The 16,209-nt window shown below is 43.2% G+C and overlaps 2 protein-coding genes across 2 annotated transcripts; one reads left to right on the forward strand and one right to left on the reverse strand.

The window, feature by feature from the left end:
- Positions 1 to 1,398: 1,398 nt before the first annotated feature.
- On the forward strand, positions 1,399 to 15,003 carry LOC115567329 (CKLF-like MARVEL transmembrane domain-containing protein 6). Its single transcript, XM_030393787.1, has 5 exons — positions 1,399 to 1,538; positions 2,540 to 2,660; positions 7,292 to 7,468; positions 11,810 to 11,908; positions 12,069 to 15,003. The coding sequence occupies exons 2-5, from the start codon at positions 2,547 to 2,549 to the stop codon at positions 12,234 to 12,236; spliced, it is 558 nt and encodes a 185-aa protein (XP_030249647.1). The 5' UTR covers positions 1,399 to 1,538; positions 2,540 to 2,546; the 3' UTR covers positions 12,237 to 15,003.
- On the reverse strand, positions 8,454 to 10,876 carry LOC115567328 (THAP domain-containing protein 7-like). The gene is made up of 3 exons (XM_030393786.1): positions 10,366 to 10,876; positions 9,231 to 9,895; positions 8,454 to 8,853 (listed from the first exon to the last, which is right to left on the reverse strand). Exons 1-2 carry the CDS (start codon positions 10,723 to 10,725, stop codon positions 9,542 to 9,544), a joined length of 714 nt encoding a protein of 237 aa, XP_030249646.1. The 5' UTR covers positions 10,726 to 10,876; the 3' UTR covers positions 8,454 to 8,853; positions 9,231 to 9,541.
- Positions 15,004 to 16,209: the final 1,206 nt, after the last annotated feature.

Below are 16,209 nucleotides of genomic sequence, written 5' to 3' on the forward strand. Positions count from 1 at the left end.
CTACCAAAATAAAATACAACGGAAATAATATTGGTTTATTTCACAATAAAAGCACACACTTAAACTGCGGAACGGAAATCTTCATTTGACACATAAACACATAAACTGTCCAAATTTAGAAACATAAAAAAATATGACAACATATATTTTGAATGAATGAAAGCTTGTGTGTTAGGAACAACTGTATCATATCCAGTAGGAGAAAGTAATGAAGTACATTCACTCAGATACTGTACTTAAATACAACTTTGTAGTACTTTTACTTTACTTATGGAGTATTTCCTTTTCAGGCTACTTAATACTTCAAGTAAAAGGACTTGTTCTTCAGTAATGTACCTGCTGGACTGGGAGGTCCAGTGTGTTTTGAGGAAAATATGATCTCTTCAACGATTAATTTTACACGATCACATTGTGTGAAATATTGACTGTTAATGTTAAAGATAGATAGATAGATATATTTTTTTGATCCCAAGCTGGAAATTCCGGTGTAGCAGCAGCATTATACACAGAGACAATAACAACACAATGAAATAAGAGAAACAACCTAGACATATTAAATAGCAATAGAAAAAAGTAAAACAGTATACAAAATGTACAAAATACATAAAAATGTATAAATAAGCAGAGTAATTGTAGTGCAAGATGAAATATAAGGTGCGGTGAACAGATTGTATAAAACCAAAGTGCGTAGAGACTTTGAGTTATGACCAGAGTTTTAAATATTAAATATTAAATATTTATTTGCTGAGAAAAACTGAACATGAATGTAAAATATTGTACAGGTACATCTAAAAAAATTAGGAAAAAGTTCAATATTTTTTGTCACCCATTTCAGAAAGTGAAAACCAAACATTATATAGATTCATTGTCAAGAGGAAGATGAGAGACACCAGAACAACAATGCAGATGACCTGAAGGCCGCTGACGAAGCAGCCTGGGCTTCCATCACACCTGAGCAGTGCCACAGGCTGATGGCCTCCATGCCACCCTGCACTGAAGCAGTAATCATGCAAAAGGGGGCCAAACCTGACATTTCTGTTTAAAATATCCTTTTTTTTATTCGTTTTATGTAATATTCAAACACTGAATTTTGGGTTTTCATTAGCTGTAAGCCATAATCATCAAAATTCCAAGAAATAAAGGCTTGAAATGTTTCACTCTATGTGATATGAATCTTTATAATGTTTGGTTTTCACTTTCTGAAATGAATGACAAAATATACTCAACTTTTTCATGATATTCTAATTTTTTGAGATGTACCTGTGTTTACTGGCGATCAGACGGTTACCTTTTATAACTCAGTATATACTAAAGCTTTCTTTCTTTCTTTCTTTGTACATGAAACTCTTTTCATTTTAATTTGAAGGTTTGAGCCGGAAGCTGCAGTCCTTCCGGCTGCCTTGACAGAATAAAGCGACAGAATAAACGCGGAAGTTGGCCTAAAGTCAGCTCGGCAGAGGAGAAACAAAAAGACAAGTTGAAGTTTAACTTCACAACTGGACACTTTACTTTTCATCGACCTGTAAGAAACCTGAGCGGTGAGTTTGTTCCTGAAACATCCAACTTTTATTATCTTTTACCTGCAGACTAACTTCCTGTTTCAGCGGGAAAGTTTAGCAGATTTTAGGCCAAACAGCCAACACGTCTGTTCGCTCCTTCCTGCGGAGGAAAGCACCACACCAACCTCCATTCAAAATCCAGTCAATTTAGAAAAAGATGTTTCTGTGAAGGAAACACGGCATGAAGCCTGTTTATGTTTTCTACAGAGGGTTATGGTTAGTAAACATCAGCTCATCTGTCAGAGTTGTTCTCGTCATATTTCCTTTGAAGATTTTCCAGCAAGATGTACAGCGGAAAGTGTTTGAAGTGACTTATAAAAGATGAGATATTCGTATAATAAACTGCGGAATGTTAGATAAAGCATATGCCGAATTCACTAGAACACACATCTGTTCACGGGAAAGCTTCCAGTCCCGTCCTGCAGTGGTTCTGTGTCCGTCTGTGAGCTCGTAATCATTAAATAACTAAACTTTAAATGAAGTCCGGTGTTTCAAGAGATGACAGAGGCGTGTCAGAGACCATCTGGTGACAGAAGGTCCACAGGATGTAAGTCAGTTTATTTACCTGTATAAATATCTCTGATCAGTGTTTGAGTTCACTCACTCACCTGGACTCACCTGTCTGCTCGGTTTCACTTTCACTCTGAGTCTTTAATGTCACGCAGCCGTTAACAGACACTCACAGCGTCAGTGTCCTGCAGGACGTGACAGCAGTGTTCATGTACTGCTGCTGCTGTCATGTCAGTTAATAGTGAAAAGGTGAGAAAAGGTCTAAATAAGAATACAAGTGGAAACTATATTATTGCATTAGTCATCACTTTGAATTTTTGCAGGTGATTTTTGCATATATTTGCAATGTTTCGCAATAATGTTGTAATTCTGCTCCTGAGGCTGACCTGGTCTGGAGCTGGTGCTGCTGCTGGTTCTTCTGTCCAGTGTCGGTGTGATTCTGTCAGAATAACTCTGGTGTCTCTCTGCAGCTTCATCATGGCGAGTCAAGTTTACTCCCCAACGACGGCGCCGAACCCAAAAGACTCCTGGTTCATGGTGCCATCAGACAATCTGGATAAAATCCGCTTTGGGATCAAAGTTGTTGAAGTGGTGAGTTCAAACGTCCTGAAGTGTTTCAGACCGCTGCGCCAACACAGCATCGCCCTGTTGTTTGTACAGTCACAGGTAACCAGTGAGAGTCTGAGCTCATCATGAAGACACGCTGACTGTAGTAATGGTGGACGGCGCTGCTGTGATGTCACCAGCAGGTTTCTGCATCAGAGCCAAAGTATCACAAACATGTTGAAAATCAAACATTTAAATAAATGTATCATTCACTTGTAGATCTGATGCTGAAGCACGTTTAACATCAGATACTTAAAGACTTTTACTTGAGCAATAATCGTACAGTTGACTTTCACTTTTACCAAAGTAATATTTTAACAACATATCTGTGTTTTTACTCAAGTGAGACTTCTTCTTTACAACACTGCAAAAAACAAATGCATCAAAGTCTAATCTGTGGAAAACACTGCAGTCTCATCCGATGATGAATGTGGTTTACACATCTGCAGGTCGATGCTCTCAGAAACACGAAACACAGGACAGATGAGTGTGAACCTGGTTTATACACAAAATACAAGCCGACTGATCTGAGAGCAGTCAGACCGGCCTCAGACCTGCTAACAGGAGGAAACCACAGCTCCCAGTGTGTGGTCTGTTAACAGAGTGCTGTTGTGAGTAATCACAGGGGAAACATCAGAAACACATTTGATATTCCGCTGAATGTTCCTCAGGAAACTTTGTTAAAGCAGTAAACCAGCTGAGAGGCTGCAGAAGAACTGATCTCAGACCAGAACAAACACTCCTGTAGCAGCTGCAGAGAAACGCAGCAAAACAAAATGTCATTTGTATTTTCTGCAAAAGTTTAACAAACACAAACTGAGGAGAATGTGAGAGGCGATTAGAGAGGATGAAGTCTCAGTGCAGGACGTCGTGTTTCCATCCCCGTCATCACCGTGGTGACTGAAGGCTGAGCTGCAGCTGATGATCATCTGAGCTTTAGTTCATCTGGAGATCATTTATTTAATTACATCGAATGATCTTTAAAGAGTCTTCACTCGTCTGGTTCTGTCCAAAGCTCAGATATAAAACACACAACAGAGATCGTTTGTTAGTTCTTTAATTAATGAACCTGTTTCCAAAAAAAGTTCATTGTTTTTGAAATAATAAAGTTCATTTTATGGTTCCAGCTAATCTTTATTTTTAATATCAGTCTGATCCAAATAAATCCAGATGTCACAAAGACGATGATCACATTATTATTATTATTAAATTATCACACAGCTGAAGAGGATTAAACTGGACATTGTCAGGGTTAAGTTCTCAGCCTCAAACATCATCATGTCCGTCTCCGTCTGACTTCCTGCCTGCAGCTCGTTGATCCAGTGAAGACGTTTATCAGACAAACACGAGGAAACAAAGAATCACTCATTCACTGTTTCACCACGTTTCTTTAAATGAAACACAGATTAAACCTTGTCAGTTTATACAGAGCTGGTTAGTGTGTGTGTGTCTGTGTGTGTGTGTGTGTGTGTGTGTGTGTGTGTGTGTGTGTGTGTGTGTGTGTGTGTGTGTGTGTGTGTGTTGTGTGTGTGTGTGTGTGTGTGTGTGTGTGTGTGTGTGTGACCCCTGTGTGACTGCAGCGGCTCTTCAGGAAGCTGCACTTTGGGAAGTGAAAGTGCTGCAGAGCTTCGTTGGCAGATCTCAGACCAGCTGACCCTCGGCTGTTGCAACAGTTAACAGTCGGCAGGACGAGCTGCATCCGGCCTGCAGGCCGCCGGCTGCGGTGAGTGTGGGACAGAAAGAGGATGTGCTGGACGACTCTGAAACGTCCTGCTGAGGCCTCTGATGTGTGAGCGTTACGTCTGAACGTCTCTGGATCAGTTGAGTGGCAGTAGTCGTTAATGCTCCTGCTCTCTGAACTATGACTGAATATTATAAAGTCCTCCGTGTGGATCGCTCCTCGTCCTCATGTCTCGGCCTCAAACTTTGCTGCTCTGCTTCGTCCTGAAAAGAGAAATGAGCTCATAAAACAAATCAATTAATGATATTGAAGTTTGTGTGCAACAAACTAAACATCAAGTAGAACACTTTGGAAAACGAGGTGAACTGCAGAAGAGCAGAGTGAAGATTTCACCTCCTGTGTTCATCCTGTCTGACAGTCAGGTGCATCATGGGACATGTAGGATGTGGTGCTGTTTCCTCCTCTGTCGTTTTGAAGCGGACCAGCCGTGTGACTCAGGAGCTTCACATTAACACCAACATGTTGAGTCCATGTTGGTGGGTCAGGTGTTGACGAGACATTCAACACTGGCCTGCTGCAGGTGCTGGACGCCGTGCGCTGCAGGTGCCGGACACTGTGCGCTGCAGGTGTTGGACGCCGTGCGCTGCAGGTGCCGGACGCCGTGCGCTGCAGGTGCCGGACGCCGTGCGCTGCAGGTGCCGGACGCCGTGCGCTGCAGGTGTTGGACGCCGTGCGCTGCAGGTGCCGGACGCCGTGCGCTGCAGGTGCCGGACGCCGTGCGCTGCAGGTGCCGGACGCCGTGCGCTGCAGGTGCCGGACGCCGTGCGCTGCAGGTGCCGGACGCCGTGCGCTGCAGGTGTTGGACGCCGTGCGCTGCAGGTGCCGGACGCCGTGCGCTGCAGGTGCCGGACGCCGTGCGCTGCAGGTGTTGGACGCCGTGCGCTGCAGGTGCCGGACGCCGTGCGCTGCAGGTGCCGGACGCCGTGCGCTGCAGGTGCCGGACGCCGTGCGCTGCAGGTGCCGGACGCCGTGCGCTGCAGGTGCCGGACGCCGTGCGCTGCAGGTGCCGGACGCCGTGCGCTGCAGGTGCCGGACGCCGTGCGCTGCAGGTGTTGGACGCCGTGCGCTGCAGGTGTTGGACACTGTGTGCTGCAGGTGCAGGACACTGTGTGCTGCAGGTGTTGGACACTGTGTGCTGCAGGTGCAGGACACTGTGTGCTGCAGGTGTTGGACACTGTGTGCTGCAGGTGTTGGACACTGTGTGCTGCAGGTGCTGGACACTGTGCGCTGCAGGTGTTGGACACTGTGCGCTGCAGGTGTTGGACACTGTGCGCTGCAGGTGCTGGACACTGTGCGCTGCAGGTGTTGGACACTGTGCGCTGCAGGTGTTGGACACTGTGCGCTGCAGGTGTTGGACACTGTGTGCAGCTCCGTGTTCTCCAGAGGAGAAATGGATCCTAAATGTTTTCAGCCGGCTGCTCTGCAGCTCCAGTGTTTATAAGAGCAGCGTGATGTCAGCTGATCTTATTTTAGCTCTGTGGTTCAGGGTTTGTCTCCGTCTGAAGGAAACAAAGACTTTTTTACGAGCTGACGTTCAGTTTTAAACACAGCATTCTGACTGTAAAACCCAGAGCAGAGACAAACACCGTCTAGAGCTTCACCACAGCACAGACGGAGAAGACACAAACTACATGTGTGTTTCTCGTGTGTTTAACGCTCCACACGTCTGAACGTGACAAAGTGATGAAGCATCAGATCTCTGCAGCTCTTCAGCCTCCTTCAGCTCCGGTCTGGGCCGTCGTGCTCCTGCTTCAGTCTGAGACAGGAAGCAGAAGTCCTGCAGCGTTATTCAACCACCACAACAACAAAATACTGAAGTGTTACACTGAATACTATTCACAGGGCTGAGAGACGTGACGTCACAACACACTCACAACATATTCATCTGGATAATCAGACATCTCCACAAATCAAATTACAATATTTTTGACTAAATATGTCGATATTGAGACGATTTTGAAGGATGATTCTTGGTACTTTGACACAGTAAAGTAACTTGTAACTAAAGCTGTAGTATGTGGAGTAAAAGGACTAAGATTTCCTCTGAGGTGTAGTGGAGTAGTCCCAGTTAGAGGTACTTGTACTGTACTTAGTTACACTGTGCAGAGCAGCAGAGGGTGGAGACGTGTCGGCCTGAAGTCAGACGGTTCATTAAACATAAGATTTAATACAAAGCGATGAACTTCAGCCTTCAAGTGAAGACGTCCAGGGTTCAGTTACAGTTACTCTGAGTAGTTACATTACTTTACTACAACTGGGATCAGACATTGTGACAGCAGAGTTTTGTTGAAATATCAGTTTTTCAGCCTTTTAATAACTGGATTTAAGGTCCAGACCGCTGCTGTGTTCTCTGTTGGATCGTACCATTAAATGTTCCAGGGTGGGGGTGGGCCGGCTGCTCCTTCCTCTTCCTGTTGACTCAGCTCAGTGCGGTCCAGACACGCCCACTACAGTCCCTGAGTCAGCAACTCCCACTGAGAGCATACTGGTCCAACACACACACACACACACACACACACACACACACACACACACACACACACACACACACACACCAGTCTGCACAGGGTTCATTTTTACTTTTACTCTTTCTTTGACTTCCTCACTTGGAATTTGTGTGACGTCTTCAACATGCAGCCACTGGACTCATGTTGTCTATTATGAGTAATAATGTATGTTGGGACTCACCTGTGCTGAGTCAGGTGAGTCCATATATGGACGGTCTTGGTCACGTGCTGAGTTGAACAGGTGATGATGTGCATGTTGTCTGTGAGCATCAGCTGGCTGTGTGGGTGTTTCCTGGATGTTCTCATTAATGAGTTCTGACCCGTCGGACTGAAACACGCTGATAATCTGACGTCTGTGTCTCCGTCAGCTGTTCTCCTTCGTGGCCTTCATCCTGGAGGAGGTGGTCAGCAGCTGCGTCAACTGCTCCTCTCTCTACTTCTTTGAGTTCGTCAGCTGCACGGCCTTCCTCTTCACCCTGCTGCTCCTCATCCTCCTCTCCACCGTCCTGCACACCCGGGTGGGCATCACCTGCTGGCCCAGCCTGGTAAGAGCTCACCTGAACAGCTTTAACTCTCCTTCTTCCTCTCTGAGGGTCACATGTTCACACTGACTCTGCTCTCATGTCTCAACATACAGCTGCAGCTGATTAGCTTAGCTTAGCTTAGCTTAGCATAAATACTGGAAACAGGATGAAACGGCTCACCTGCCTGTCCAGCAACAGATGATTATTTTCATCCTCCATTAATCTGTTACATGATATTCATAATTAATCATTAAACTTTAAATCTCCTTTCAGAATCTGAGGCCAGAATATTTATAATTTTACTGAAATAATGAATCAATCATAAACAGACGCTGTTCAACTTTCTGACGGTTAAAAGATCACATTAACAACCAATCAGCAGCTTTAAAGTCACCAACATTTGTCTTTATTTAAGGGTAAAAACAGTGTTTCAGCTCTAATGGAGGTGATTGTGTTTCAGTTTCTCAGCGGTTTACAGATTAATATCATTCAGTGTGACGTCACTTCCTGAGGACGTCATTATCTCTGATGTCCCTCCAGAATAAAGGTCTATAGATCCACTAAGATACCAGAGGAGAAAGAATTTGATCACCAATAATTATTATTTATTGATCAGTTTGAATGTTTTTTAAGGAAAACAGTCTTCATTCTGATGTCAGCTTGTTAAATCTGGTTTCTTTCCTCCTCTGTGAGAAAGAACTGACAATGTTTGAGTGGAGGACGAAACACTGATCGACATTTTAGGGACTGAACAATAATAAACAGATTAATAGATATTAATTATAGATATTAATCAATATTCATATATTAATATTCGTCTGTGGGAACAGTAGCCATGTTTCCATAAAGCGGGCAGCGAGTTTCAAGAGAACTTTAGAAAGTTTGCAAAAAATGTCAAATAGTGAATCTGGTGTCTGTTCTGAGAGAATGAACTGAAAGTGTAACCTGGTCAGAGGACGGAGCGGCTCAGGCTGCAGAAGGAAACAGAAACAAACTAGAGACCAGAATGAGTCGACAGGCAGGTTTTAATTGTTCTTGCATGTCAGCTAACATCAACCATGTGGCGTGTTGTCCGCAGACGACAGAGAAAACAGCTGATCAGTTTATTCAGCAAATCTGTTTCTGTCAAACACTTTAACTCTGATTCAAGACAACAACCACCTCAAGCCAGTGAACAAACTTAGAAGAGGTTTTTTTGAGTTTTGCTGTTTCCATAAAATGTCTAAATCTTAAACTCTTCATAGAAACACAGCTGCTGACGGCTCGTTCTGCCGTGTGCGGCGGTTCTGCCGTGTGCAGCGGTTCTGCCGTGTGCGGCGGTTCTGCTGGACCAGCGAAGCTCAGACTGGTAACACTGTGGTTTGTGTCCGTTCTCACACTTGTTGGATCTTTTGAAAGCGGGTCACCTACAAAGAGAACACAGACAGACTGGATCATCATCACTGATCAATATTTGAAACTTTTCCTGTGCAGCACATTTAATAATCTGAAGCATCATAAAAACACACTTTGCAGGTTTGATGAAACACGATGTGAAATTAATTTAAATATGAAAGTTTAAATGTACAGAAATAATTGATTACTATCAACAAACAAACAGCGATCAGATTCTACTTGACTTTATTTTGGCGGCAGCTGCTTCCTGTCTGTTTCTGTCTTTTATAAAACCATCTAATATCAAAGTAATGCAGTTAGACATGAAACTGAAAGCTGGTTCAACAGCACGTTAAGTTTCAGGTGACTGCAGGTGTTTCCAGCGCCTGCAGGGACCCAGTATACTGACCTCAGTGTGCGCCGGGTGTTGCACTGGTGTTTCATGTCAGGAAGGTTGTTGTTGACGGGCCGCTGTGTGTTGGGACCACATCAGCTGTGAGTCCAGCTCAGGAGTCCTCTTATGAAGCAGATTGGCTCCACAGCATCACAGCCGTCACCAGCGTCAGTGACCCGGGTCTCAACTAAGTGTTGGAACAAGGACACCACGGACCAGCACCAGTCTGGACCATTTGGGAGCAGGTGACAGGCAGCGTCTGCACCTCAGTGTTTAAATACGTCTGTATAAATGTCAGTCCAGTGAAAAGAAGCAGCAGGTGAGTTTCATGGACGCACATCTCTCAGGTGAGGAGAAGACTTCCAGGTACCAGAGTGTCCTCCGTCACAGCTCCACTTCACCCTCATCTGTGCGCCCGAGTGGAACACCTCCTTCTCCACGATGGGCTGTCCACACGTCTGACACGTCCTGAACAGCTCCATCAGGTTCTGGTTGTAAACAATCGTACAGTCCTTGTCCATGTCTTCATCAGACTCATCGGAGATTATGGAGGTGAACTCTGGTTCCGAGTGGAAGCTGTCGTCCAGCGGGTCGACCGACACCACGATGCAGAAGCTTTCATCGGACGCTGCTGCTGCAGGAGGCGACTGTGAGGAGCTTCCTGCAGCTCCACCAGCCGGCTGTGAACAAAACAAGCAGACAGTCAGGCCCGGGTCATGTGTTCTGATCTGCAGTTCCTCTGACAACAGGCGGGAGGGTCGAGGTGAAGTCTGAACAAATGAGTCGGAACCACTATAGCTGCACTGCCAGCTGATCTACCTGATCCTCTGTGGATCAGCTGATTCTGACAGGAAGCTACTTCTGAGTCTTTGCACCTTTTTAACCAACATGATAAAAATCTGTTTTCAGAACCCTGCATGTCCTACTGATGACAACATACCAACACTACGTCACATGTGTTTAATGACGATAGAGTTAATGATCGTATTAACTGATGGTGACGTCACATGGAGGGCCCGCTCCGCTGCATCCTGTAACTCAGTTAGTGAGCTGGTCGTGTTTAAATGAACAGGTTAATGTGTTGGTACCGACCCAAACAGCGGCATAAAGCACAGCCAGAGTGAATACAGCTCACTCGGTGGAGCTCTACCTGTGTTCTGCTTCTCTTCGGAGCGGGCGGAGATGTCCCGGTGCTGCCCGGCTCTCCGTGCGGTCTCCCGGGGAACACCGACGGCACCGCGCCGCTCTTCAGCATCGGTTTGGGCGGGATGTTGAGTATCTTCGCCTTGAAGTCCTCCTCGTAGTCTTCGGGTCTGAAGTGGAGGCTGCACACTCGCACCCCGCTGTACTTGGACACCGGGATGTTTTCGTGCAGTCTGGGGTTCTGGATCGCTCGGAGCCAGGTCCGGCAGCGCGGCGGGTCCCGGGTCGGTAACCCGTGGAACACGACCCCCATCGACTTGGCCTCGTCGTAGCCTTTACATCCGGGAACACAGCACCTCCACGGCATCGTCACCGCGGCGAGCGGACAAAAACCGGCCGGGAAACGTTAAAACGAGCCGTTAATCACCGACGACTGTTGTTTCATGGCCACGGCAGCGGAACTAGCATGTTAGCACGCAGCTAGCATGCGCCGTTTTTCTTCTTCTACGAATGAATTCCCGGCAGGCTGCAGGTGCTGCGGCGCAGTGCTGCCACCTGCAGGCAGACAGCTGTTATCACATGATCACATGTAACGAAGTACATTTACTCGAGTACAAGTTGGAGTTTTCATACTTCCTATTTATTTGAAATCTTCAGTTAGAAGTTAATGTGCAGATAACAATAGAAATAATAAAAAACAAACAATTCTGTGCTGAATATCTGATAATGAGCACAATGACTCATCAGCCCACCCATACTATACACTGTATACACATATCATTCACTTTGACTTGTACTTTTTGATATTTAACTGTCAGATACTTTACTGGAGTACTATTCTTATGAGTGACTTTGACGTTTACCAGAGTCATAAATTATCAGCAATCAATCAATCAATCAATCAATATTAACACCATAGCTTTACTTCTCTGTTGAGTACTTTAAACATCAACACAAATAATCAAAATAGTTTTTCCAGTGAGTTGAAAATACTTTTCTGAAGAGAAAAATATGTAAAAGAAGCCAAAATGTAAAAATCACAACTTGCTGTTTTATGGACGGACAATTTTAATATTAAACAAACAAGATCTAACGTGTTTGGGACCTTTTAGAACTCTGGGCCGAGCCGGGCTAACTGTTCCCCCCTCCCAGTCTTTATGCTAAGCTAAGCCAATCAGCAGTCAGCTGTAGCTTTATAAGAGTGGAATCTTATCATGAGAACAAACTCACACTCAACACCAAAATAACTCATCATGGACTTCTTTTACATAAACTTTATTTAAACATTTGGAGCCCAGTACTTGAGTGCTCCTGAAATTTCATGTATTTTTGTACAATGACAATTAAAGTCTCTATCTCTAACTTCTAAACTGCTAAAGTGTGACAGGTGTGTTTCCACGCAGTAAACCCGAGACAACGTCCTGAGTTCTTCTTCTCCTCCTCCTCTGCAGGACTTTGTGTACACCGGTGTCATCGCTGTGTTGTTCCTCATCGCCTCCATCGTGTTTGCTTCAGACCACAGCGGCTCGGCTTACGAGAACATTGCTGTGGTAAGAAAACAGACGAACTCCACTGACACTCCTGTCTTTTAATACGTCCTCGTCTTCTTCATTAACTCCCTCCTCTTCCTCCTCTTCCTCCTCGATGGTTAAAGTCACCTCCCTTAACTTCCTCTCAGATTGTTCATGTGCTCGTCTTCTCCTCCTGCAGGTGTTTGGTTTCTTTGCGACGGTGCTGTTTACCGTTGACCTCATCATGTTTGTGAAGACGAAGGGGTTCCCCTTTAAGAAAGACGGGAAGCCTGAGGCCAGTAACGGCGGCCCGGCGGTGGGTCCGGCTCAGCCAGAGGAAGAGAAACTCAACCCGCCGCCACAATAAGTCTGTATGTTTGATCATGTGTGCGTTTTCTACGGAGGTCAGATATTACTTTTCGCACTATTCCTTTAACATGACGACAGGAGGCGGAGCTTCAGTGAGCGACAGCTGACCTGACATCAGGTATAACGCCTGTTTTTATTCCACCACTGAGGACGCTCTGAGCTGTGACTGTCAATATAATCAATGTTTCAGTAACGACTGGATCACAGTGCAGAGCGTCCATCAGTGTGTGACACTATGAGACCAGCAGGTGAGTTCTGGTTCTGGTTCTGTGCCTGATTTAAAGAAATTGTAAATGTAAAAAGAAGAGCAGAGACACTAAAACCACAGAACCACTAAATCTTCTGCCGTTTATTTTTATTATTTTTTTAATGATTTAACAAGTTCAGTATATTGATTTTCTCTTTTCTCGAATATCCAGAATTTTAAGGAGTAATTTTGTCTTATTTGATGAGACAAATCAAATGTTGTGTAAATGAATTCCCTAAATTGAGTGAAAATTAAAAGCTTTAAATGCCTAAATATGTTTTTATATAACTCAGTGGTTCCCAGCCGAGAGGTCTGGACAGCACACGGGCTCCAGAATAAACCTGAGGGCTCAGAGAAGGAAAACTAACATTATTGTGCAACAATAATGTTAGTTTTCTTTTATTTGTCCTCATCCAATGGTCTCGTTAAAGAGTTTTTGTGACCTGAGGAGGCAAATTTTGCAATATTTCACACAAAAAAGAAACAATCACTGAGCAGTCACACTGACAGAGGTCAGCGTGGTGTTTATTTCACTGTTCAGACGCCTCATGAAGGTAAAATGAAAGTTTGTGCTGAAGTGTGAATGAAAACTCCACTCAACAGAGAAAATGTGTTTATACTGGACGATGTGACCGTCGGCTTCAAACAGCAGCAGAGAAATTAGTCTTTGATTAGACGTGATGAAGTTTGACTGTTTTTATTTCAGATTGTTTCTAATTATAGAAATCTAGTTTTATGTAATTCTACAGAGAGTCATGATGTGTCCAGCAGGTGGAGCTGATCGACTGCTGCTGGACACATCGACCCTCAAATCTGATTGGCTACAATTAGTTTTGTCCAGCTGTGACTCGTCCAGTTGTGACTCGTCCAGCTGTGACTCGTCCAGCTGTGCAGCTTGTTGTGATAATAAATGATCAGTAATCAATAGAATACCGATCAATAGAACTGTCAGCTCACAGACATTCTGCTGAACTCACACGTCCAATCAGATGTCTTCTTCTTCGTTGAGTGAGTTTGTTTTTCACCAAACATTCAGCACACACACTTTGCCAAATCTTTCCCATGAGCCTTTGCCAGAAGCCCCTCGTTGACCGCGTTAAGGCGGGTAAACATGGCCGACAGTCCAACCTGACAAAGTTCCGGCAACGCCTCTCGTGTGTATGATGTGTGTTTTCATATTGTTTTATATTTTTCAACTTTTTTAGAATTGTATTTTAGAGGTTTTGTGTTCAGTTCATCTGATCGTCACACTGACAGTTTGTTTTCCTTCTGTTCACCAAACTCTGTTTTATATTCTGCTGATTTCAACACTCGTCTTAATCACTTCATATTTTATAATTGACTGTTTTATGGAGGAAATTGTGCTTTTATGTTTTGTCAAATATAAAGACTCTCAGATTAGACTCTCAGTCATTTTACAGGACAGGATTGTCTGGATTTATCTGATTTCATGGTTATTGATCTCAATAATTTAAAGGAATTCTTTGCTCGAGCATTGTTGAGTTAATTACGACCCAAAAATATGAATTTGTTCAAAGTTCATGATTTCCCCCTAATATATGAAGAAATGAAGTCTGTAACCAAATGTTAAATGTCGGATCATAAAGGAGTTATTGATGGGTTATTTACTATATTAAGACCAACAGCACCAACATGTGGAGAACCAGAACCCTCCTCACTGACCCGCCTGTGCCTCACCTCGTTTTGGGTCTTTTTAAAATGAGGTGAAATAGTCCTTTAATATTTTGGGTGTAATTTCCAGTTGATCTCCTGACACACACACACACACACACACACACACACACACACACAGTGGCTTCCTGTCTCCGTCACATTTAAACATCTTTATAGATGTTTTTAATTTTTATGCCCAGAAAATGAAGCGGACTGCAAGTTCAACACAAATACAACCAGCTGTCATCTGTTCTGTGTGGGTGTTTTAATTTGTTCCAAATGTTTAAAGATGAAACTTAATTTGTTCTTTCACGTTATTTTGACAAGAACATGTTTCGACTTCAGGAGATGAGAGTGAAATGATCACAAAGGTGAAACTGACGTGCAGTTGTCAAATATAAACCTGTTGAGACGAGTTTCACAGAACTGAACAGAACCAGCAGAATGTTTCCAGGGTCAACTTCAGTCCTTTATCATTAATTTCACTTTAGCCATACATGTACATTTTATATCCTGCATTTTACAATCATACTATATATTATTGATTAATCATTGAATACACTGGAACAGTTGATGAATAATGTTTCCTTATTCATTCAGACAGTCCAGGAATGTTTTGATATCGGCCTGATTAACCTTCATGTTCAGAACCAAGTCACGTTTATTTTTGTAACATATATTTCCATGATACTCGTGTGTCTGAGTAATAAATGAGCTTTCTATCCAAACATGTAAAATTTAAATTACTGCATGAAAGTACAGTGAAGAATTCACATGCTGCATTTTCATATCTGAGATGATTATTGTATTTCTGTCATTTAATAAACAGATTTTCAAGAAATAACAGTTCTGAATATATTTTAATGAACTGCTGCAGTTCGTCCTGTTGACTGTGATGGAGTTTTACTGTCGCCGCCATCTTCTCAGCTTCTACCTGTTTATTGAGGTGAGTGAGTGAAGCAGCTTCTCTCCGTCCTGTCGGTACATGAGGTCAGCTGTACTGTGGCCTAACATCGAGCTAATTATAACGTTTACAACGCCACTTTAACAAACAAGCTACGTTTAGCAGGTTAGCTTAGCGTTAGTCTGTGCGTACAAGCTAACTCGTCTTTGTCAGACAGTAAGCTAGCAGCGATGGCGGGAAAACGTTCAGAAGGGAGAAGAAGGTCAAATGGATAAAATGGCGTCAGAGCAGAGCAGCGGGATGTTACAGGTGTCTGTATGAAGCACTTTAACCACCTCCAGGACAGAGAAGACTGCGGATAAGGTGAGTTAAACACTGCAGCGTCGGTCTGTGATCATCTGCTAGTTCAGCTTATTATCAGTAATTAATTAATTACAAGGAAGAGTGGCTGTTTGTGCTGTTAGCATCAGAGGTTGTAACGTTACCTTCTTTAACAGTTAGCTAAAGCTGGCTGTCTGTTTTCCACACATGGTTCTCTATTTGAACATAAACTCTTAAATACACAGTTTGTATAACTGAATCTGGTGAGCAGCGAACAACTGAAACAAATCATGTTTTATTTTTCAGAAGCAGAAGTATTTAATTATTTCATGGCATGATAGAAAATATTATAAAACATAATTATACAAAATTCTGTAAAGTGCAAGAAGCCTGACAGAAAGTATAAAACAGTGCATGAATGAAACAAAAGTTTTGTATTATTTTAACTTTAGGTTCATCTTGTTAAATATTCAGATCAGAGCCTTCATGTGTTTCACCAGATAGAAATATTATAAATGTGTTTAAGAACTGTAACTATATATATAATATATTATATTAGATTATATTAAAAATGAATTTTCTAAATCATTTGGTATTATTTACAAAGCAGAGGAATTGTTGAACAAGAAATGTCTGCATATATTGTATTTCTCACTTATAATGCCATATATGTCATATTGTGTTGAGGTTTGGTGAAATACATGCAGGACATATATAGACCCTGTAATTAAACTCCAGAAAAGAGTTATCAGAATAATAAAGCTTCATATCTGAAACCACTAATAAATTATTTTTAAAGTCTGGCATCTTAAAATTCTTAGACAT

This window comes from Sparus aurata, chromosome 17 (genome assembly GCF_900880675.1).
Source record: "Sparus aurata chromosome 17, fSpaAur1.1, whole genome shotgun sequence".
Classification (NCBI taxonomy): Eukaryota; Metazoa; Chordata; class Actinopteri; order Spariformes; family Sparidae; genus Sparus; species Sparus aurata.

Excerpts from the sequence above, each read along its gene's own strand:
- LOC115567329 (XM_030393787.1), top strand. The coding sequence starts at position 2,547 with ATGGCGAGTCAAGTTTACTCCCCAACGACGGCGCCGAACCCAAAAGAC. Across the intron at positions 2,661-7,291 it reads GGATCAAAGTTGTTGAAGTG|CTGTTCTCCTTCGTGGCCTT; the intron begins GTGAGTTCAAAC and ends TGTCTCCGTCAG. Across the intron at positions 7,469-11,809 it reads TCACCTGCTGGCCCAGCCTG|GACTTTGTGTACACCGGTGT; the intron begins GTAAGAGCTCAC and ends CCTCCTCTGCAG.
- LOC115567328 (XM_030393786.1), bottom strand. The coding sequence starts at position 10,725 with ATGCCGTGGAGGTGCTGTGTTCCCGGATGTAAAGGCTACGACGAGGCC. Across the intron at positions 9,896-10,365 it reads CGAAGAGAAGCAGAACACAG|CCGGCTGGTGGAGCTGCAGG; the intron begins GTAGAGCTCCAC and ends TTTTGTTCACAG.